A 24,258-nucleotide genomic window follows, 5' to 3' on the forward strand; every position below is an offset into this window, starting at 1 on the left:
TCATCCACTCACAAGGGGGAAGGGGGGAGAGGGAGGACTCGCTGTCCCCTGTTGCAATACAGTTCCCAGCCGGACATCCACTGGAAAGTTTAAAGTTGCTGTGAAGTAACAGCTGCAACCTTACCACGTGGTAAGTCTGACTGCAATAATTTTAACTGTGGGCAGCTGAAGCTGCAGCCTGTTCACTTCCTGGATTTACACAGACACACAGAGGCACACCTCCAGCTCTGCAGCTCTCATTTGCCCACTTATGACTCTCATCCTCCCTCCCTTCCTTGCAAACTCTCACGAGACAGACAGAGAGAGAGCTGTGCATAATGTCATAAGCCTAGGCTTTTTACCAGACAACAAACAGAAAGTGGGCTGTATAAGGCATTTATTTACTGGCAGAAAAAAAAAAATGTTTTACTATCCAAATTTTTCTTTTCATTTAAATTATTTTTATTATTAATACAACACCAGCGCCCGGTATACCTGCAATACAGGCACCCGCTGAGACGTCCCCTGACACCAGAAGGGTTTGTTGGATGTAGTCTCCTACCTGGTCTGTGAGAGAGGCTAGGAGGTAGCTGGGTCGCCTAATGGAGGGTGCCACGTGGATGAGCCGCTGAAGCAATGGAGCCGAACGGAATGCAGGGTGCAGTGGGACAGCTGGCCCTACAGAAGCCCCTAGAGGTCTGAACCAAATATAAATTTTACTGAGATTACCATTGAGAGCCTTACTGTGGATGTGTGAATATCCAGGGACATCCGTGGAGAAAAGTTTACAGCAGACCTCGCTAGCGGCACTGACAGGCGGAGACCTGAAGATCGGGTAGGACTGCTCTATCATTTAAAAACCCGATTAAAATACCTTAGAATAACCTGTCTAAAGTGCCTTTGGTTCAATCAGAGTACTCTGCAAGCGGGTGTATTAGAAGGAGGATTAATAAGATCATTTAAATCCCGGAATACTGCATTGCTTTGCTCTACAGTGGTGTAAAGACTGTTCTTTGAAAACTAAATAACGTACTGAAAATTTCCTGGTGGAAGCCCAAGCCTATATATGCAGCCCAAACCTGCCTTTTGTGTGTGACAATTGTTACTCACTTATTTTTTTTTTTGCATCTTTATTAATTACCATAGCGATATCTATGCTACAGACTGTTCTGGATAACTGTGAGCCAGGCACTGAAGCTATTGTAATTTTGCTTTATCCTTCCTTATTGTGTATTATTGTTTTATGCTTTGCTAGGGTTCCTGGGGAATATTTGTGCCTGTTTGTACCTGTCTCCTTAAAAACTACATAATTTTAATTGATTGGATACACTGGTATATATTGGTATATGCGTGAGTTTACATCTGCATATATCTGCTTTTCAGCTGCAGAATAATCCTGGTATTTGCTTTGGATTGCCTCAGACTACCATACGCTATGTGAATTGGGTAGCTAAAGGGAGAAGTGAAGGTGTAAGCTCCTTGAGGGTAGGGACTGATGTGAATGTACAATGTATATGTAAAGCGCTGCGTAAATTGACGGCGCTATATAAGTACCTGAAATAAATAAATAAATAAATAAATAAATAAATAAGGTGGTCTGGGGTAGTTTGAAGTACTTGACCTGAGCTTACATGAGAAGCCAATATCTGCCTTTCCAACTGTCTACAAAGCAGATTGCGTATGCAATCTGAGCTGAACGGCTGTAGGGGGCAGTGTAGGCATTTTGAGGAACAACTTAATAGATAAGGTTGGGTAATAGATAATTTTTTTCTTACCACTGTCAATATCTGTTTCACTTTTAATATTCTAATATAACCTGTACTAAAATAGTCACTTGTGGTTCCCCTTAAATCTCCCACACAGCATTCTGTTTATATGATCTGGTAGTAAAGTCTATTTCTGAGATGAGTGCATGAACAGAAGGAATAACAATTTGGGTAAAGAAAATATGGGAAGAAAAGGGGTAAAAACTAATCAAGCAGATAGTCAGAATTGTAACTCTATAAAAACGTATATGGTACAGGATAAAGGTGATCAAAAAACGGAGCATACAGTTGAAAATATAACTGAAGGTGTAGAGGCAACAACTTCTTCCCAGAGGAATAAATGAATAAAAGTGGGGGGTCTGGGGAAGAAGCAAGTCAGCTGAAGGACCAGCAACAACCGAAGATGGCAGGAGATAAAGATCTGGAGAGCTTACAAGCTCTCCCCACAAAGCAAGATATGGCTTAGATGATGTCTCATCTAGAGTAGGGATGAGCCGAACACCCCCCTGTTCGGTTCGCACCAGAACATGCGAACAGGAAAAAAATTCGTTCGAACACGCGAACACCGTTAAAGTCTATGGGACACGAACATGAATAATCAAAAGTGCTAATTTTAAAGGCTAATATGCAAGTTATTGTCAATAAAAGTGTTTGGGGACCTGGGTCCTGCCCCAGGGGACATGGATCAATGCAAAAAAAAGTTTTAAAAACGGCCGTTTTTTCAGGAGCAGTGATTTTAATAATGCTTAAAGTCAAACAATAAAAGTGTAATATCCCTTTAAATTTCATACCTGGGGGGTGTCTATAGTATGCCTGTAAAGGGGCGCATGTTTCCTGTGTTTAGAACAGTCTGACAGCAAAATGACATTTTGAAGGAAAAAACTCATTTAAAACTACCGCGGCTATTGCATTGCCGACAATACACATAGAAGTTCATTGATAAAAACGGTATGGGAATTCCCCACAGGGCAACCCCGAACCAAAATTTAAAAAAAAAAATGATGTGGGAGTCCCCCTAAATTCCATACAAGGCCCTTCAGGTCTGGTATGGATATTAAGGGGAACCCCAGCCAAAATTTAAAAAAAAAATTGACGTGGGGTTCCCCCTAAATTCCATACCAGACCCTTCAGGTCTGGTATGGATTTTAAGGGGAACCCCGCGCCAAAAAAAAAAAAAAAAAAACGGCGTGGGGTCCCCCTAAAAATCCATACCAGACCCTTATCCGAGCACGCAACCTGGCAGGCCGCAGGAAAAGAGGGGGGGACGAGAGTGCGGCCCCCCCCCCCTCCTGAACCGTACCAGGCCACATGCCCTCAACATTGGGAGGGTGCTTTGGGGTAGCCCCCCAAAGCACCTTGTCCCCATGTTGATGAAGACAAGGGCCTCATCCCCACAACCGTGGCCGGTGGTTGTGGGGGTCTGCGGGCGGGGGGCTTATCGGAATCTGGAAGCCCCCTTTACCAAGGGGACCCCCAGATCCCGGCCCCCCCCTGTGTGAAATGGTAAGGGGTTACTTACCCCTACCATTTCACTAAAAAACTGTCAAAAATGTTAAAAATGACAAGAGACAGTTTTTGACAATTCCTTTATTTAAATGCTTCTTCTTTCTTCCTTCATCTTCTTCTTCTTCTGGTTCTTCTGGCTCTTCTGGTTCTTCCTCCGGCGTTCTCGTCCAGCATCTCCTCCGCGGCGTCTTCTATCTTCTTCTCCTCGGGCCGCTCCGCACCCATGGCATGAGGGGAGGCTCCCGCTCTTCTCTTCATCTTCTTCTTCATCTTCATCTTCTTCTTCATCTTCTTCTTCTTCTTCTTCTTCTCTTCTTCATCTCTTCTTCCTTCTTCATTTCTTCTGCGGGCCGCTCCGCATCCATGCATGGAGGGAGGCTCCCGCTGTGTGACGGCGTCTCTTCGTCTGACGGTTCTTAAATAACGGGGGGCGGGGCCATCCGGTGACCCCGCCCCCCTCTGACGCACGGGACATGACGGGACTTCCCTGTGGCATTCCCCGTGACGTCACAGGGAAGTCCCGTCAATTCACCGTGCGTCAGAGGGGGGCGGGGTCACCGGATGGCCCCGCCCCCCGTTATTTAAGAACCGTCAGACGAAGAGACGCCGTCACACAGCGGGAGCCTCCCTCCATGCATGGATGCGGAGCGGCCCGCAGAAGAAATGAAGAAGGAAGAAGAGATGAAGAAGAGAAGAAGAAGAAGAAGAAGAAGATGAAGAAGAAGATGAAGATGAAGAAGAAGATGAAGAGAAGAGCGGGAGCCTCCCCTCATGCCATGGGTGCGGAGCGGCCCGAGGAGAAGAAGATAGAAGACGCCGCGGAGGAGATGCTGGACGAGAACGCCGGAGGAAGAACCAGAAGAGCCAGAAGAACCAGAAGAAGAAGAAGATGAAGGAAGAAAGAAGAAGCATTTAAATAAAGGAATTGTCAAAAACTGTCTCTTGTCATTTTTAACATTTTTGACAGTTTTTTAGTGAAATGGTAGGGGTAAGTAACCCCTTACCATTTCACACAGGGGGGGGGGCCGGGATCTGGGGGTCCCCTTGGTAAAGGGGGCTTCCAGATTCCGATAAGCCCCCCGCCCGCAGACCCCCACAACCACCGGCCACGGTTGTGGGGATGAGGCCCTTGTCTTCATCAACATGGGGACAAGGTGCTTTGGGGGGCTACCCCAAAGCACCCTCCCAATGTTGAGGGCATGTGGCCTGGTACGGTTCAGGAGGGGGGGGGGGCCGCACTCTCGTCCCCCCCTCTTTTCCTGCGGCCTGCCAGGTTGCGTGCTCGGATAAGGGTCTGGTATGGATTTTTAGGGGGACCCCACGCCGTTTTTTTTTTTTTTTTTTGGCGCGGGGTTCCCCTTAAAATCCATACCAGACCTGAAGGGTCTGGTATGGAATTTAGGGGGAACCCCACGTCAATTTTTTTTTTTAATTTTGGCTGGGGTTCCCCTTAATATCCATACCAGACCCGAAGGGCCTTGTATGGAATTTAGGGGGACCCCCACATCATTTTTTTTTTTTTATTTTGGTTCGGGGTTGCCCTGTGGGGAATTCCCATGCCGTTTTTATCAATGAACTTCTATGTGTATTGTCGGCAATGCAATAGCCGCGGGTAGTTTTAAATGAGTTTTTTCCTTCCAAATGTCATTTTGCTGTCAGACTGTTCTAAACATGGGAAACATGCGCCCCTTTACAGGCATACTATAGACACCCCCCAGGTACGAAATTTAAAGGGATATTACACTTTTATTGTTTGACTTTAAGCATTAATAAAATCACTGCTCCTGAAAAAACGTCCGTTTTTAAAACTTTTTTTTGCATTGATCCATGTCCCCTGGGGCAGGACCCGGGTCCCCAAACACTTTTTATGACAATAACTTGCATATAAGCCTTTAAAATTAGCACTTTTGATTTCTCCCATAGACTTTTAAAGGGTGTTCCGCGGCATTCGAATTTGCCGCGAACACCCCAAATTGTTCGCTGTTCGGCGAACTTGCGAACAGCCAATGTTCGAGTAGAACATGAGTTCGACTCGAACTCGAAGCTCATCCCTAATCTAGAGTGCATGATCAAATGAGAACTGAATGCTACTAGAATGGACATACAAAATGTATTACAAAGGGTTGAAGAAACTGAAGCACATTTGGATGAACATAAAAAGGCAATTATGGATTTGCGGACGAGGGCAGAATCTGACTGGCTGGAAATATAGTTACATAGTTACATAGTTAGTCAGGTTGAAAAAAGACACAAGTCTATCCAGTTCAACCTTAAAAACAATAAATAAATAAAATAAAAAATATCGTACAATCCAATATACCCAATTTTATACCCTCAGTTGATCCAGAGGAAGGCAAAAAACCCCAGCAGAGCATGCTCCAATTTGCTACAGCAGGGGAAAAATTAGGAATATAAGTTATAGATTGGAGGGCCAGGCGAACCGCAGTAGACTGTAGAATAATTTAAGGATTCGTGGCCTACCTGAGTCCGTGAAAAATAGTGATCTTGAAAAAACGGTCCGTGAGGTGTTTAATAAAATACTGGATAAAGAAATATCATCTCCTATACATTTTGATAGAGTCCATCAGATACAAAAAACAACGATGTCATCAACGGATGTTGTAAGGGATGTAATAGCGAGATTTACTTATTATGAAATAAAACAAGTCTCATACGGTATGAGAAGTGCTGCACCAATAAATTTAATTGAAGCAAGATATTAATTTTTATGGATCTGTCACAAAAGACTTTATCCAGAAGGAGAGCTTTGAAACCTCTGATAAATCAGTTACAGGCAAAAAATATTTCATATAGATGGGGCTTAGCAGCGTGTTTGGTGGCCAAAAATCAAGGGATATCAGCTACATTGCGATTCCCAGAAGACTTGAAAGATTTCTGTAGCAAATTAGATTTGCCGTACATTAACCTAGAGATGGGGGAAGTTAACAAATCAGCAATGGAAAAAAGCTTAGCCCTCAATAAACTGAATATACTAGGGTCATAATAAATAAATGAATAGTATGGAAGGGGATAAGGGCACAATGGTTCAGTAAGGGAGGAACTTGCTCATGGGTGCTTGGGGTTCCGGCGATGGCCGTCTGTTCCCCAGTTCCATTCCTGAATTTGGGATGAGGTCTGGGGGCCCAGACGGACATACTATAACTCCCAAAATTGTGTGTTAGTTAAATGGATCATCTCGGGTGAATTCAAAGTATTTCTATCTCCACTTCAGAGTAAAAAATGTATGGGATTTTATCATCTACCTTTGTAAAATATGGCGCCATTGAAGATAGTGACATATAATGTCAGGGGCTTAAATAGCCCTAGTAAGCGACATCAAGTATTGCAGGAATTAAAAAGTTGGTCATCTAATATTGTTTTTTTACAAGAGACTCATTTTAAATGGTCATCCAGGGTTGGACTGAACTCTAAAAATGTTCCGGTCTGGTATCACAGATTTTCTTCTGATAAGAGATCCAAAGGAATAGCAATAGGCTTTGACAAAAACACATTATTTAATTTAAATGCAATGGAATCTGATTCTGAGGGAAGGTATCTGTTCATCAAGGGCTCTATGTCTATGTAACATTGAATATACATTGGTGAACATATACTGTCCTAATATCCATCCATGCTCCTTCTTGAGAAAAGTAATGAATAAGCTAGATAACTTTAAAGAAGAGAAAGTAATTATGGCAGAGGATTTTTAGAATTGGATAGCCCATAAACAATCCCTTTTACAAGAGATTCAAGATTTGGAGCAGTTGCATAAAAATGTAAATGATAATAAAGTAAAGAGGGAGTTGATAGGAAAACGTGAGGCATTGAGGGAATTGATGGAGCAAGAAGCTAAACGTGCACTTATTAGAACAGCAAAAAGCCAATTTGAGTTTGGCAACAGACCTGGGAAAATGTTGGCAGGGGTAATTACCACTTCAGCACCGGAAGATTTTACCCCCTTCCCGGCCAGAGCACTTTTTGCGATTCAGCACTGCGTCGCTTTAACTGACAATTGCGTGGTCGTGCAACGTTGCACCCAAACAAAATTGACGTCCTTTTTTTCCCACAAATAGAGCTTTCTTTTGGTGGTATTTGATCACCTCTGCGGTTTTTATTTTTTGCGCTATACAAAAAAAGAGCGACAATTTTGAAAAAAGCGCATTATTTTTTACTTTTTGCTATAATAAATATCCCACAAAAATATATAAAAAACTATTTTTTTCCTCAGTTTAGGCCAATATGTATCCTTCTACATATTTTTGGTCAAAAAATCGCAATAAGCGTATATTGATTGGTTTGTGCAAAAGTTAGAGCGTCTACAAAATAGGGGACAGATTTATAGCATGTTTATTATTCATTTCTTTTTTCTAGTAATGGCGGCGATCTGCGATTTTTATCATGACACCAGCATTATGGTGGACACGTCGGACAATTTTGACACATTTTTGGGACCATTGGCATTAATACAGCGATCAGTGCGATTAAAAATGTATTGAATACTGTAAAAATGTCAAAGGCAGTGCAGGGGTTAACACTAGGGGCAGTGAAGGGGTTAAGTGTGTCCTAGTTTGTGTTCTAACTGAAGGGGCATGGGGACTGTGCAGGGAAGATAACAAATCGTCTGTTCATACTCTGTATGAACAGACGATCTGTCTGTTCTCCCCTCAGAGAACCGTAAACTGTGTGTTTACACACACAGTTCCGGGTTCTCCATGTTTCAGCGGCGATTATGGGAGCCCGGCAGTGATCGAGATCGCCGGGCACTCGCATCAGCTCGGGGGGCAAACGGGGGGGGTGCACGCGCGTGCCTCCGGCGGCTAGTGGCCACAGGGCGAAGCGACGTTATGTAACGTTGTTTCGCCCAGCTGTGTCATTCTGCCGCAGTACAACTGCAGGGGCTGGTCGCCATGTGGTTAAACCTAGAAGGAATTTAAATTTTATTGCAAAAATGAAAGATAAAAAGTGAGAGAGGAAATATTCCACTAGGGATATAAGTAAAATGTTTTTGGAGTACTATCAAACATTATATCAAGTAAATGCCACTCAAAACTTAGAAGATAGACAAAATAAAGGCAATAAAATAGACCAGTATTTACGGAAGATTAAGGTGTCGGTAATTTCGGAGAAGGATTCAAGTAAGAAAAAGATATCTCTAGGGAAGAAATTGAGCAGGCAATTTGGAAAAGTAAGGCTGGTAAAAGCCTGGGTCCCGACGGTTACAAATCCTTATACTTTAAAAAGTTTATAGGTATTCTGACTCCTTTCAATCACTTATATATAAATTCCATTGGGGAAGGCCTGAAAATCTGTCAAGAAGCTTTGGGGGCCTATATAACACTTATATGCAAGGAAGGAAAGTATCCATCACTGTGCTCGAGCTTTAGGCCAATATCCTTGATTAATGAGGATGTTAAAATATACGCTCGAATCTTGGCTGAAAGACTGAGACCACTTATGCCTGACTGTATTGAGAATGATCAAGTGGGTTTTGTTCCCGGGAGGGAGGCAAGAGATAATATATTACAACTTTATTGATACATGCTGCAAAAAAGGGGACAAAACCTGCTCTTTTTCTATCAATAGATGCCAAAAAGGCCTTTGATAGATTAGACTGGGATTTTATGTTACGGACATTACATAGATTCTGTATGGGCCTGCGAATGCTGAGGTGGATAGAGGCCTTGTACTCGAATCTTACGGCTAAAATTCAAGTTAATGGAACTCAATCAGAGACTCTTCGGTTATTTAATGGTACATGACAGGGATGCCCACTCTTGCCTTTACTCTATGTATTTTCTCTGGAACCCCTTTTAGCCTCTATAAGAGCTAATCATAAAATTACGGGTATAGAAGTCGCAGGACAGGAACATAAGATATCAGCGTTTGCGGATGATGTTATGTTATATATAACGTATCCCACAAAAACACTGCCGGAGATTTTGAAAGAACTAAATAATTATGGGGGTATTTCAAACCTTAAGATAAATATGGAGAAAACTGAGATATTAGATATCTCTGTTCTCTAAGATGAAGGTAGGGATCTTAGAACCCTATACCCTTTTACGTGGAGGAAGAGAGTATTGAAATATCTGGGAGTGTTTTTGTATACACAAATAATAGATTTTTATCAGGATAACTATATTCCTTTATTGAATAAAATCAAACAAGATTTGAAAGGCTACCCTGGCCACAAACTGTTATGGTTTGGTAGGATAAGCGTGATTAAAATGATGATTCTCCCAAAAGCTCTGTATATTTTCCAGTGTCTTCTGATAAATATTCCCGTGGCATACTTCAAAACTCTTAGATTGATATTACAAAAATAACAGAGGGAATCGTATTGTCTATAAAATCTTGAGTAGACCAAAGGAGAGGGGGGACTATCTCTTCCAGATTTAGAAAAATATCATGAGGCGGCAGTACTACGGAGAATTATGGACTGGGTCCATGGTTCTCCGTATAAAAAATGGGTGCCACTCGAGTCAGAGCTGAGTAATTCAGCTCTGACTCAGATTATTTGGATACCAAGTAAATATAGAGGTCTCTCTAGATATGGCTCCAATTACTGTAGAGACATTTAGAATGTGGGACAAGCTCTCTAAAAGTGATCCTGGCAGTACAATAGCCCTTTGATACCCCTCACTAGGTATGAGCCGAACACCCCCGGTTCAGTTCAAACCAGAACCTGCGAACGGACCGAAACTTCACACGAACGTTAGAACCCCATTGAAGTCTATGGGACTCGAACGTTCAAAATCAAAAGTGCTAATTTTAAAGGCTAATTTGCATGGTATTGTCTTAAAAAGGTTTTGGGGACCTGGGTCCTGCCCCAGGGGACATGTATCAATGCAAAAAAAACGTTTAAAAACGGCTGTTTTTTCGGCAGCAGTGATTTTAATGATGCTTAAAGTGAAAAAAAAAGTGAAATACTCCTTTAAATATCATACCTGGGGGGTGTCTATAGTATGCCTGTAAAGTGGCGCCTGTTTCCCGTGCTTAGAACAGTCCCTGCACAAAATGAAATTTTTAAAGGAATAAACGTTATTTAAAACTTCTTGCGGCTTTAGTGTAATGTCGGGTCCCAACAATATGGATGAAAATCAGTGAGACAAACGGCATGGATAACCCCCCCCAGTCCATTACCAGGCCCTTTGGGTCTTGTATGGATATTAAGGGGAACCCCGCACCCAAATTAAAAAAAGGAAAGGCGTGGGGCCCCCAGGCCCTATATACTCTGAACAGCAGTATACAGGCGGTGCAAACTAGACAGGGACTGTAGGTTTGTTGTTAAGTAGAATCTGTTTGTAATTTTGAACTGGTACATTTTTAAAGTGTAGCTCCAGCCAAAAAATCTGTTTTTAAGCTTTTTGGAAAACATAGGGAAGGGTTATCACCCCTGTGACATTTTTTTTGCTGTCTGTGCTCCTCTTCAGAAGATTTCACCTCACTTTCCGTCACAATGACAAATGTTTTTAGAAAATTTGGGGTTTTTAGTGAAACAAGGATTGGTGATAAAGCATCAGTGGAAAGGAGAAACATTTTTCCCATATTAACTCTTACAGGAGAGAATTTCCCTTCCTAGGGGTAGATTTCATCTCACTTCCTGTTGTCTCCTTCCGTTTGCAAGTAGGAGTCATTTGTAAGTTGGATGTTTGAAAGTAGGGGCCTGCCCTATATACTCTGCAGAAATTGTGGCCTTAGGTGTTGGTGTTGCCACAACACTGTAAGCCCTCACAGGGCCCTGCTGTGAAATATTAGATCAAGAATTGTAATTACATGCCCCTGTTGAACAGGGGCAGAAAAATTGGGCCTTTGGTGATGGTGGTGGTGCTGGTGCCACAACACTGTAAGTCCTCACAGTTACTCTTGGTGGGCGCTGGAACAGGCCCTGCTGTGAAATATTAGATCAAGAATTGTAATTACATGCACCTGTTGAACGGGGGCAGGAAAATTGGGCCTTTGGTGGTGGTGATGGTGGTGGTGCTGGTGCCACAACACTGTAAGTCCTCACAGTTACTCTTGGTGGGCGCTGGAATAGGCCCTGCTGTGAAATATTAGATCAAGAATTGTAATTACATGCACCTGTTGAACAGTGGCAGAAAAAATGGGCCTTTGGTAGTGGTGGTTTTGCTGGTGCCACAACACTGTAAGTCCTCACAGTTACTCTTGGTGCAGAGCTTGATACCACGGCAACCGTTATCACGTGAGGACGCAGTGTGCTCTAAGCCTGAAGCTTCAGACACGAGAGGGAGGAATTGCCGATCAGCTGAGACTAGTGGACACGCACTGTGCTCCAAGCTCGTAGCTTTCTGTTACCAGTGGGATGAAGGGCTGATCAGTTGTGAGTGTGTATCATCCATCCAGTCTGTAACCAGCTCCCTTGTACTTTGAGAGAAGCTATTTGAGTTATCCACTATTACCAACCAACTGAAAGCTGGAAGGCTATCCTCTGAAAGTCATATGTAACCAAGTGTAGCGCTAAAAAATGAAAAAGAGAATATTGCTATATCACATAAAATAGCAAAATGAATTGTGAAAAGATTAGATACTTTGTGAACATTCATACATATAGAACACTTATGTTATAAAGCCTTAGGGTCACCAAAAGTGATGACCGGATGTAAAATGGCAATAAAGTCCAAAACTGAATATGCAGATACGGTGAACATAAATATTGCAATGGTGATAAATTCCAAAACATATATTCGTGAGAGATTTCTGTATGTAATCCAACATGTGCTGACAGACACTTGTGCGAAACCACCACCTAGGATGACTGGAGGCTTACCAGAAAGTTGGGACCCACCTAGCATATGCTATATGGGTCAAACAGGCTTGGATTGCTCACTGGCAATGAAGGTAAGGAACCAAAGGCTGGTGAATGGTGAAGTAGTAACGTTGCTATCCCAAAAAGGTCTTCTTCATATGGAAGCTCGGACACCAACGGACATTACCCACATGTAATGAAGAAGGGGCTCATAGCGTAATTCCGTAAACCATAAAAAATTTTATTAAAAGGAAAAACACTTACATTTCAGAATAAAAAGCGCTTGCAAGTAAAATGGCGGCAGTGGAGTCCTCCCGACGCGTTTCGTCATACAAGACTTCGTCTGGGGTATCCTCTGAAAGTCCTAGCCTGTGTGTCTTTGCTGGAATTTTCCTGCCTGCATTTGTTTTGCCTGCATTTTACAAAGACTTTGTGATTTATCAGTCAGCATTTAGGACTGAGAATAGCGCCGCTTTGATGGGTTAATGGTTGATATATAGTGATTATTTACTCATCCATATTTATATAATTACTCTTGGTGGGCGCTGGAACGGGCCCTGCTGTGAAATATAAGATCAAGAATTGTAATTACATGCCCCTGCTGAACAGGGACAGAAAAATTGGGCCTTAGGCACTGGTGCTGGTGTCACAACACTGCAACCCCTCACAGATACTCTAGCTGGAGCGCAGGAACGAGCCCTGCTGCAAAGAATTGCATCAAAAATTGTAATTACACGCCCCTGTTAAACAGGGGATGAAAAACTGGGCCTTAGGCACTGGTGCCACAACACTGCAGCCCCTCACAGATACTCTAGTTGGAGCGCAGGAACGAGCTCTGCTGCAAAGAATTACATCAAAAATTGTAATTACACTCCCCTGTTAAACAGGGGCTGAAAAATTGGGCCTTAGGCACTGGTGCCAAAACACTGCAACCCCTCACAGATACTCTGGTTGGAGAGCAGGAACGAGCCCTGCTGCAAAGAATTGCATCAAAAATTGTAATTACACGCCCCTGTTGAACAGGGGCTGAAAAATTGGGCCTTAGGCACCGGTGCCACAACACTGCAACCCCTCACAGATACTCTAGTTGGAGCACAGGAATGAGCCCTGCTGCAAAGAATTACATCAAAAAATGTAATTACACGCCCCTGTTAAACAGGGGCTGAAAAATTGGGCCTTAGGCACCGGTGCCACAACACTGCAACCCCTCACAGATACTCTAGTTGGAGAGCAGGAACGAGCCCTGCTGCAAAGAATTGCATCAAAAATTGTAATTACACGCCCCTGTTAAACAGGGGCTGAAAAATTGGGCCTTAGGCACTGGTGCTGGTGCCAAAACACTGCAACCCCTCACAGATACTCTAGTTGGAGCGCAGGAACGAGCCCTGCTGCAAAGAATTGCATCAAAAATTGTAATTACACGCCCCTGTTAAACAAGGGCTGAAAAATTGGGCCTTAGGCACTGGTGCCACAACACTGCAACCCCTCACAGATACTCTAGTTGGAGCGCAGGAACAAGCCCTGCTGCAAAGAATTGCATCAAAAATTGTAATTACACGCCCCTGTTAAACAGGGGCTGAAAAATTGGGCCTTAGGCACTGGTGCTGGTGCCACAACACTGCAACCCCTCACAGATACTCTAGTTGGAGCGCAGGAATGAGCCCTGCTGCAAAGAATTGCATCAAAAATTGTAATTACACGCCCCTGTTAAACAGGGGCTGAAAAATTGGGCCTTAGCCACTGGTGGTGGCGCCCAGAAACAAAAATATTCTTACAAGCTATCGGCATGATCATTGAGGAGGAAGAGGATAGTCACTCAGCATAACAGGATAGTCACTCAGCATCAGCATAGGCAGTCTTGAAGGGATCTGACATTTAAAAAAAAAATGTATTCAGTTACATCAGCATCAGGTGCTTGGTAGCTGGTGGTGATCCAAAACTGATTCATTTTTATGAGAGTCAGTCGATCAACCGAGTTGGTGGACAGGCGCACCCTGTGATTGGTTACAAAGCCTCCAGCAGCACTGAATGTGCGTTCTGAAAGAACGCTGGATGCAGGACAGACCAGTAGCTCAATTTCATACTGTGCAAGCTCTGGCCAGTGATCCATCCTCAAGACTCAGTAACCCAGAGGATTTTCGGTGGGAAAGGTGTCCAAGTCAGATCTTGCCCCTAGGTATTTCTGCACCATGTAAAACAGACGCTGGTGATGGTTGCTGGAACCAATCATACCTTGGGGCTGCGGACTAAAAAATTGCCTGAACGCATTCGTCAGATGGCCACCTTCACCACCGCTCCTTCTTTGACTGACCGAAGCCTCGGCAACACGTTGTCCAGGAACAGGAGTTTGTAACCTCCCAGTCTCTGGGAACGTGTTGCACAGACCTTTCTGCAAGGCCTCCCAAAGATGTTTCATCCTCTGCTCCCTCTGCGACAGCAAGATAAGGTCTGCAACCTTACTCTTGTAACGTCGATCAAGGAGGGTTGCCAGCCAGTATTGATCCCTCTCCTTGATACCACGAATACGAGGATCCTTCCGAAGGTTTTGCAGGATCAGGGAGGCCATGCAGCGTAGGTTTGCTGAGGCATTCGGTCCGGAGTCCTCTGGGTCACTAAGGACGACATGGTCCGCAGCCACCTCCTCCCAGCCACGTACAAGTCCATGGGTTTCTTGGGACTGGAAATGATCCCTTAAAGACTGCTGCTGATGCTGAGTGCCAGGCTCCACCTCCATGCTGACACAATCCTCCTCCTCCTCGTCCTCTTCCTGTGTGATCCGCAGGCACGCAGGAACACTGTCTGGATAAAGGGGGCCTTGAGAGCTAAGAAAGTCCTCCTCTTTCTGCCTCTGTTCTGCCTCAAGTGCCCTGTCCATTATTCCAGGCAGCGTGTGCCCCAACAGGTGGACAGGGGGGACAGTGTCACTGATGCATGCACTGTCACTGCTCACCATCCTTGTGGCCTCCACAAATGGTGACAGGACAGTGCATGCATCCCTGATCATGACCCACTGGCGTGGGGAAAAAAAAACAAGCTCCCCTGTCCTGGTGCCATAGTCGCACAGGTACTCATAGATGGCCCTCTGCTGTGTGTGCAGCCGCTGCAGCATGGCTAAGGTTGAGTTCCACCTGGTGGGCATGTCACAGATTAGGCGGTTCTTGGGCAGGTTAAATTCCTTTTGGAGGTCTGCCAGCCGAGCACTGGCATTATATGACCGGCGGAAATGCACACAGACTTTCCTGGCCTGCCTCAGGACATCCTGTAAGCCCGGGTGACTGCCCAAGAACCGCTGCACCACCAAGTTAAGGACATGAGCCAAACAGGGCACATGGGTCAGTTGTCCCTGTCGGAGAGCAGAGAGGAGGTTGGTGCCATTGTCGCAAACCACCATTCCTGCCTTAAGTTGGCGTGGCATCAACCACCTCTGAACCTGCCCCTGCAGAGCTGACAGAATCTCTGCCCCAGTGTGGCTCCTGTCCCCCAAGCACACCAGCTCAAGCACTGCATGGCATCTTTTGGCCTGCGTACTTGCGTAGCACATGCAGAGCTCTGCAGTGTGATGCAGTCAGTGTGCTGCCCTTAGGCTGGCCCCTGGAGGGCATCCTGCCTCATTGGTGATGTGCCTCCTCCTCAGTACAGTAACTGGAAATACGTCAAGAGCCTACACAAGCACCTGGCTTTAGGTAGTTATACTGTAGGTGCAACTGTGCAGGGTACACAGTACAGTAACTGGAAATACGTCAAGAGCCCACACAAGCACCTGGCTTCAGGTAGCTATACTGTAGGTGCAACTGTGCAGGGTACACAGTACAGTAACTGGAAATACGTCAAGAGCCCACACAAGCACCTGGCTTCAGGTAGCTATACTGTAGGTGCAACTATGCAGGGTACACAGTACAGTAACTGGAAATACTGTAAAAACACTTGCCCGCCTGCCTGTCAGTATATTAGGAAGAGAAGAACAGGATCTAGCTAAACTGAATACAGTATATGTATATATATATATATATATATATACAACACCTGGGATGCATATATATATATATATATATATATATATATATATATATATATATATACACAATACACTGCAAGTGCAGCTAACTGCCTACTCTATCTAACTTAAATCAAATGACACTGTCTCTCTGTCTATCTATCTCTCTCCACCGCAACACATTACACAGGGCCAACGTGCAGGCGGCCTTATATAGTGTGGGGCGTGTACTAAACCCCCTGAGCCATAATTGGCCAAAGCCTCCCTGGCTTTGGCCAATTATGGCTCTCTGTACACACGGCCCTGTGATGCATGCTTGGCCAATCATCAGCCAGCAAAGCACTGCGATGCCGCAGTGAATTATGGGCCGTGACGCGCCATTTGAATTTGGCGCGAACGGCCCATAAAGTTCGTAATTCGACGAACGACCGAATACACGATTCGAACACGAAGCTCATCCCTACCCCTCATGGGTAATAATTATTTTCCTCCAGGTAAGGATAATAAATTATATTTAAAATAGACCTCTTTGGACTACCTAAAACTAAAAGATGTTCTGAAAGGAAATACCCTTTGCTCACTTTCAGAATTACGAGAAAAATACGGTACAACGCCTTGGGATGTATGGAGATATAGACAACTTCAACACTTTGTAGGATCCCTATCAAAGCCCCATTAATCAGTAAGGGGGTTGGATCCATGGGAAAGATTAGTTGACCAAGGGGGGAAAAATAGACAAGGGATCTCCAGCGTATATAGGCTGTTGATGACCCCTCTAGATGAGGACTCCTTGCGCCCTTTGGAATGCTGGGAATTAGAACTAAACCATTCACTGCCTGAAATAATGAGAAGTAAAGTCTATGATTATGTTCACTCATCGTCAATGGACACAAGGATGAAAGAAATGAACTATAAACTATCAATGAAGTGGTACTACGTCCCATTAAAATTGCATAAAATAAATCCTGATTTACCTTCTCTTTGCTGGAGGGAATGCAGGGGGGAGGGAACCCGCGCTCATATATGGTGGCAATTTCCCCTAGTTCAATCATATTGGAGGGAAGTAATAGAGTGGATAACGAAGATTAGCGGGATTGAGATTTTGACCCTTGGCAGTGCCTGTTCAATGAAACGACAATGCCAAGGAAAAAATATAGGGAAGCAATTTTACCATTCATGCTGAATGCTGCTAAGGCACTAATTCCGAAACAGTGGAAGTGAAAAGATATCCTGACGATAAAGGATTTGTTTATGTATTACCTCCTCCAAATGGAGTAAGTAATACATATGCAAAACAATTCAGAAATAAAATATGTCAATACTTGGAAAAGCTGCATGGAATTTAGACAAATTCAGGTGTATGTGAATTATATTGGTAGGAATTAGGATTTTCGTGTCTCCCAGTCTCCTCCCTCCCATCATTTTTTTTTTTAACACAAATATAAAAAGGAAGTCACTTTGAGAACACAATAGAATGACATAGATGTAGGATTTTATTTATTACACATGGGTAAAGTAGTGGGGGGGGGGGGGATGTATGTAAAAGGGAAAAGAGAGAAATAAAGGGAAATAATGAGAAAACACTTCTGGTTTATTTAATATTTTAGTAATTGGAGATTTTGACTAATTGGTGGGTGGATACAAAATATTTTTTTTCCCACTTAGGAGAAATATAATGTTGGTAGAGAGTTGCGACTTTCTCCTCTTCAAAACAAATATAATAGGTTTGGGGAAGATACAGTAAAAACATATACATATATTAGGGACATGATATGGCATATAGGATAATCATAATTGGGTATAAGAAATAAGGGAGTGGGAGTCACTAAAATAAAGGGAACTGGGCATTGGGGTATACCACACTATATATTTGGAAGGTTGTTTTTTTTTTTGTTTTCCTCTTTGGGGGGAGGTGACGGGGGAATATCTTTAACATTCTTGGAAGATAATAAGAGATTGATCCTTGTGTTATGTTAATTGTGGTTTTTATGTGTTTAGTTTTATATATATGTATGTTAAGCATGTTTATGTATGTACATATATATATATATATATATATATATATATATATATATGGTTTTCTGAAATGTAATGATATGGAATGTTTTTATGTGAAAAATATCTTAATAAAAAATACTTTACTATCCAAAGTTAAAACAACAAAGGCTGGGCCATGGGGACCTATGGGTGATGTCACAGCATCAGGAAATCACAGCTATTGCACAAAGGGGAGCCAAACCTGCTGATTCATGTGACCGGACCAGAATGGATTACAAATAGCTAAATGCACAGATTTTTTTTTTCTTTAACTCTTAATTAAAATTTACGGAATGCAAGAAAAGAAACCAAAAATGTAAGATGCAGTGAAAGGAACATATACAAACAAAAATACACATGCATGAAACAGTGACAGTGAGCTGAAACAAGGAATGGTGTCTCAATGAATCTTTGGGTGTGTGAACAGGCAGATATAAGGTGGGGACTTGCCCCAACTGTTATCACTAAGTGCACACAGATCTTTTGTGGGATAGGTAGGAGTTGAGGGGGACAGGACATTTTTAAGAATAGTCAGACACTTACCACTTTACATATTGTGATAACTTTGGAATTACCTAGGTAATACATGGCCGCATACAGATATCCTGCTCCTTCAATAGCAGAGTTAAGTGGGGTATGCACTATAAGAAAATCGGGCGAATGGTTTCTCCCGTTGCTTCACAGCAAATCGGAACCGATGAACGCAAATTCGTACGAAAATTCTCATACGAAAGACCTTTTTGTTGTTTATTGTTTCTGATCATGCGCAAAGTGGTTAAAAGATATCCTGACGATACTGGTTCTCCAGGCAGTCTTTCTTTTCTGATTTTTGATTGTACAAAAATTGTACGAAAATGGTACACATTAAATGAAAATTGTTAATTCTGTTCCCAAGTGTGGCTAACTGGAATCACATAACTTTTGGCAGGTAAAACAGACAACACATACTGTATGTATTTCAAGCTACTGTACTTGCCTATAGTTCTGTTTAAACTCTTTGTGGGGTTCCAGATGAGTTTCCGTTATTATGTCTGTAAACATAGTGAACACATACACAATGCAAATATGTAATTTTTATTTTTTAATTTTATTTTTAATAGACTCCTCACCATTTCATTTTCTTTACATTGCCGGCATTCAGCAGACAGGGATGTAGAGTGACAATACTGGTTCTCTGGGCAGTCACTGGACTCATTACATACCTCCACCTGTAAATGTCCCAAAAAAGGGCAAAAATCAAATGCATGTCATGACATAAAAAACATTATGTACTCTATGAGATACTATAGGAAAAGTGGGCATGACACTGCGTGATAGGTAAAACCACTACTTAACCATTAACACAACATGCTGAAGTTCTTCTTGTGAATCTGGTTAGATGGCTCTCAACCATGGCTCTCTTCTATGAATTTGCTCAGGCTGAACCTGCAATACTGACATTATTGTATGAATCTTTAAAGATGCACCGTCTGAATAGTGCAGGTTTCTCTGTACAAGTTACAAATTTCTTACCAGGATCCTTAAAGTGTAACTTTAGTCAGCAAATTAAAGTGATTGTAAAGGTCTTTTTTTAATTTTAAATAACAAAGATGTCATACTTACCTCCTCGGTGCAAGGGTTTTGCACAGAGTGGCCCCGATCCTCCTCTTCTGGGGCCCCCCGGCGGCGCTCCTGGCTCCTTCTCCGCATCGAGTGCCCCCATGGAGAGCTTCATTTCATGGGGGCACTCATGCAGGTGCGCTCCCGAGTCAATTGACACAGACAGCAGGACTCGACCCTGCCCCCTGGCTCCAGTGTCACTGGATGTGATTGACAGCAGTGGGAGCCAATGACTCCTGCTGCTATCAATCTATCTAATGAGGACCCAGTACAACGGCTGGAACTGCTGGGCTCCTTCTCGTCGCTGGAAAGATCAAGTTTAAGTAAGTAAAAGGGGAGCTCTGGGGGGCAGCTGCACCACAAAAGGTTTTTTTCACCTTAATGCATAGAATGCATTAAAGTGAAAAACCTTGAGGCTTTACAACACCTTTAAGTCCTTCTAGATCACTTCAGGCTGGCCCCTTTTGCAGGTATAGCTATGTAAAAAAATTAAAATAAATGACTATACTGTTAAAATAAACAGTAATACCCTGTCTCACCATGCTCAGTTTCTCTCCATTTTTATAAAAACAGAAAATGACTCCTGCGCACAAGTGGTCGACCCAATATAGAAGGAACACACTGGCCTTGCTGCCCTCAAGGATGGGGATTCCTAGCAAACAAAGACATAAAAAGAGAAAAGGGCGCACCAGCCATGTGCATTATCTTTTGTAAAACATTTATTAAATAAAATGATAAAGGAAATTACTCACAAGCAGTAAAAAATCATGTGCCATAAACCTTGGACATCAACTTGCAACAAGTGGTATAGATGATGAACAAAACCTTCCAAAGGTGTTTCCGAGGAATATATACACTGCCCGCTTACGCGTTTCGAAGGGCTCATCCCTTCTTCATCAGGGCTCAGCAGTGAACCCTCCTTCAGTAGGCCCTGTATATATATAGTAATGAATGCCAAACAAGCCCAATCAACGGATGGGGCGGGGCACATAGGGCTTCTCCCTTCCTGGGAGATCCTCCCTCCTACACTCTTTGCCTGTACAAACAGATAGCCCATCATGATTTAAAAAATGTATAAATATAATAAAAAAATGGAAATAGATTAATGAATAGATTCATTACTAGATATAGTAAAAAGAAAAAAGAAGAAAAAACTGGTGAGTGTCGCTGTATTGTAATGCAGTTAAAACCCAGCAGGGGCTAGTCATAGGGGTGCATGTTCAGCAGTGATAGATGTGTGCATGTGTACACACACCTGTATATATATATATAGAGAAAGGGATATGTGGGCACAGAAAGGTGCAGAGTGGCATGGGGTAAATGCATCTGTTAGGCAAGAAGGAAAGTTCATGTTATTAGACTTATATATAAACAGAGATCGACACTGTACCTTACATGTTCAGTACACCCTGATCGCTTAAAAGCTGTAATGTGTGTGGAGAAGAGCAGCTCGCCGGTTCCATCTGGATGTGTATTAAGTGTTGGAACGCACGCCAGTGCGTTTGCGTTCCAGACAGGAGGAAGGGGCGGTGCGCGTCATTTCCTCTGTGCCCCCTGCCGCTTACCGATGACGCAAGCGGCAGGGGATAGCGCGGCGCCATGCTAGTAGAGGCAGACGCTTCGAGGGGGCGAGGCCAGCACAGTGTAGACCACGGGCCCGCCCCGCAAGTGACTACACGAAAGCACTTCACAGACAAGCCGGCCGTCACACACCAAGTCACGGGGGCTGCTGCACACTGACAGGCAGTGAACACACACATATCTATGTCACAGATCTTTACCAAAAGTCAATGGTGACTAATGGATAGTAAACAGCTTGTATAGTGTTATGCTAAATAGCATTTAGGACTGTCAGCGGTACTAGTAGTACATGTATATGTGTATAGAGATAGATGCACAATATAACAGGATGCACAACCCATATGCCCATCTGCACATTGCATAAGTGCCCACATTACTGTAAACCATGTGGCACCTGAGGCAACAAGGAAAAATTATTATATAAATGAAGGACTAATCCAGGCCAGACCAGAGTGTATGAATATTTTAAAATAATGTATAAGAAATAATAATTAATTATTATTAAAAATTGTTATAAAACAAATTATGTAACAATAAGAATTAAAAATGTTCTTAATAAAAAAAAAGGGGGGGGGGAAGGGTGATTGGATCCACCAGGATGGTACTGAAGGAGAGAACACATGTGGCACGAACAGTAACTGGCATAGTGACTACTTAGTGCTGATGTGCTCATGGTAGTCATCATATACCCCACAACGGAGGGTGGGGGGATTTGAAAAGGATGTATATGCACATATATGTATATGTGTTTTTGTTTTATAGTTGATATTTTCCAGGCGAAAGCCGGGTGGTCCCTTTCTCATTACTGTGTGCAACATGTGTGACGTGACGAACTTATCATTAAAAAACACAGAAGATACCTATATCATATATGCTAAACATATCAACAATGGTACCACAATAATAACATAACCACATTATGATAGTTCAGTGTAGATTTGATTAACCATAAGACACTGAGAGAAATATGAAATATGCTACACCAAATAAAACTGAAAAGATACATTAGAATGCAACAATCGAAAGTCGACCTAGGGCCAGAAGCAGAAAGGACAGAAAGGTGTATATATGTGGATAAAATGGCAGTGACATATAGAAGCGCCGTGGGTGGATACTATGGGGTCACGTGATTTTGTGAACCTCAGGGTCCTCATTAAGGCCCCCAGGGGTCATACTCCCAAGGGTGAAGATCCAATAGGCTTCGCGTTTGCAGAGCCTTTGGTGTCTCCTATCCCTATCGAGGCCGCCTCCAATGGATTCAATCCCGAACACTTTTTATTATATTTATACATTTTTTAAATCATGATGGGCTATCTGTTTGTACAGGCAAAGAGTGTAGGAGGGAGGATCTCCCAGGAAGGGAGAAGCCCTATGTGCCCCACCCCATCCGTTGATTGGGCTTGTTTGGCATTCATTACTATATATATACAGGGCCTACTGAAGGAGGGTTCACTGCTGAGCTCTGATGAAGAAGGGATGAGCCCTTCGAAACGCGTAAGCGGGCAGTGTATATATTCCTCGGAAACACCTTTGGAAGGTTTTGTTCATCATCTATACCACTTGTTGCAAGTTGATGTCCAAGGTTTATGGTACATGATTTTTTACTGCTTGTGAGTAATTTCCTTTATCATTTTATTTAATAAATGTTTTACAAAAGATAATGCACATGGCTGGTGCGCCCTTTTCTCTTTTTATGTCTTTCTCTCCATTTTTACTGTAGATATTAATAGGCACTGCCAGGTTTATAGAAGCTGATCTGCTGACAGTCTTGAAGCGGGGTTAAACCCTCCTATCTTTTACAGCCAAGGAATCTGCTTCTGTTTCTGGTACAATATTTTTATTGAGGTATATTGACATATACAACCACAGAATTCCCACGCAGGGAATATAAACAGTAAGCACAATATATAGAGCCACAGAAAGCTCCAAACAGAACTTGCCTATAGTGTGTACTATATTGAACTAAAATGACTTCTCGACTGGAGCCAGGGGAAAACACAGGGTGCCTGGACCCCACGGTCCAGGGGCTAGGATGGTGTGGGGAGTGGATGGGTCCACTAAAAGGGGGGACTAATAGAACATAAAAAAAATGGGGGAGGGAGGGTGAGAAGAAGTGAAGAGAAAGGAGAGGAGAAAAGAGTGGAGAGATTCGAGAGAGTTCCCCCAAGCAGGGGATTGAAATATTTTAGGTGGGAAGGCCCAAGCTGGTCGGATGCAGGGTTGTAAGAGCATAGGATCACCACGGGGACCACATCTTAAGAAATTTAGCGTGGGAGTCGTGGAGGATACTGGTCATCTTCTCATTGATCATGAGGGTCGTCAGGATGCTCTTCACCTCTGCAAACAAGACAGCAGGCTTTTTCTAGGCCCTGGCTATCACACGCTTGGCGGCAATAAATAAGTAGGTGGACAATTTCTGTTGGTAGGAAAATATGCCCGGGGTTTCGGACAATGGAACAGTGTTAACTTAGCGTCCTTGCCGACATGTACTGTATATGAAAAATGGTGTATAAGAGTCCAAAGTCCCTCGACAGGACCACCACATATGAAATTAATCTGCTTGCTGGCCGCATCCTCGGAAACATCTGTGACTGTGCAATGGATTCGATTTGGCAATACCAGCCGGGATCCAGTATCAGTAGAAGAGGACCTTTGAGGCCGCCTCTAGTGTCATATTGAAGGATCATTTTGCTATGCTGGACCAGGCTTTGTTCCAATCTGCCAGATCAATAGGGGATAGGTCTTACTCCCACTTGAGTATGTAGGAAAGTGGGGCAGGAGCTCCGCTTGTGTTGAGGGAGGGATTAATCAGAGGTGGTGCCGGGGGCACCTGGGGAGTGCATACAGATGTGCCTGAAGGCTGTTTTCTTGTATGGGAAGGTATCATGGTGCCTTAGAGAGGTTATCCAGTGTCACAGTTGAATGTAGTGGAAAAGTTCCACTGAGGGGGGCCTCATGGGTTTCTTGGATGGAGGACCATGAGGGGAATGTGCGTGATCCAAGAAAATGTCGAACTTGGGAAAACCTGT

The 24,258-nt window shown here is 43.3% G+C and overlaps 1 protein-coding gene across 2 annotated transcripts in view; it reads right to left on the reverse strand.

The window, feature by feature from the left end:
• Positions 1-24,258, reverse strand: part of LOC141110764 (uncharacterized) — a 187,720-nt gene that overhangs the window by 88,039 nt on the left and 75,423 nt on the right. The window contains exon 2 of one of the 2 annotated variants that reach the window (XM_073602356.1): positions 19,159-19,257. The exons of the other annotated variant lie outside the window; for it this stretch is intronic. Within the exon in view, the coding sequence (XP_073458457.1) occupies positions 19,159-19,257 (99 nt within the window). The remainder of the gene's footprint in view (positions 1-19,158; positions 19,258-24,258) is intronic. 2 annotated transcript variants of the gene reach the window in all.

The sequence above is a fragment of the Aquarana catesbeiana genome, linkage group LG10 (assembly GCF_042186555.1).
Source record: "Aquarana catesbeiana isolate 2022-GZ linkage group LG10, ASM4218655v1, whole genome shotgun sequence".
Lineage (NCBI taxonomy): Eukaryota > Metazoa > Chordata > Amphibia > Anura > Ranidae > Aquarana > Aquarana catesbeiana.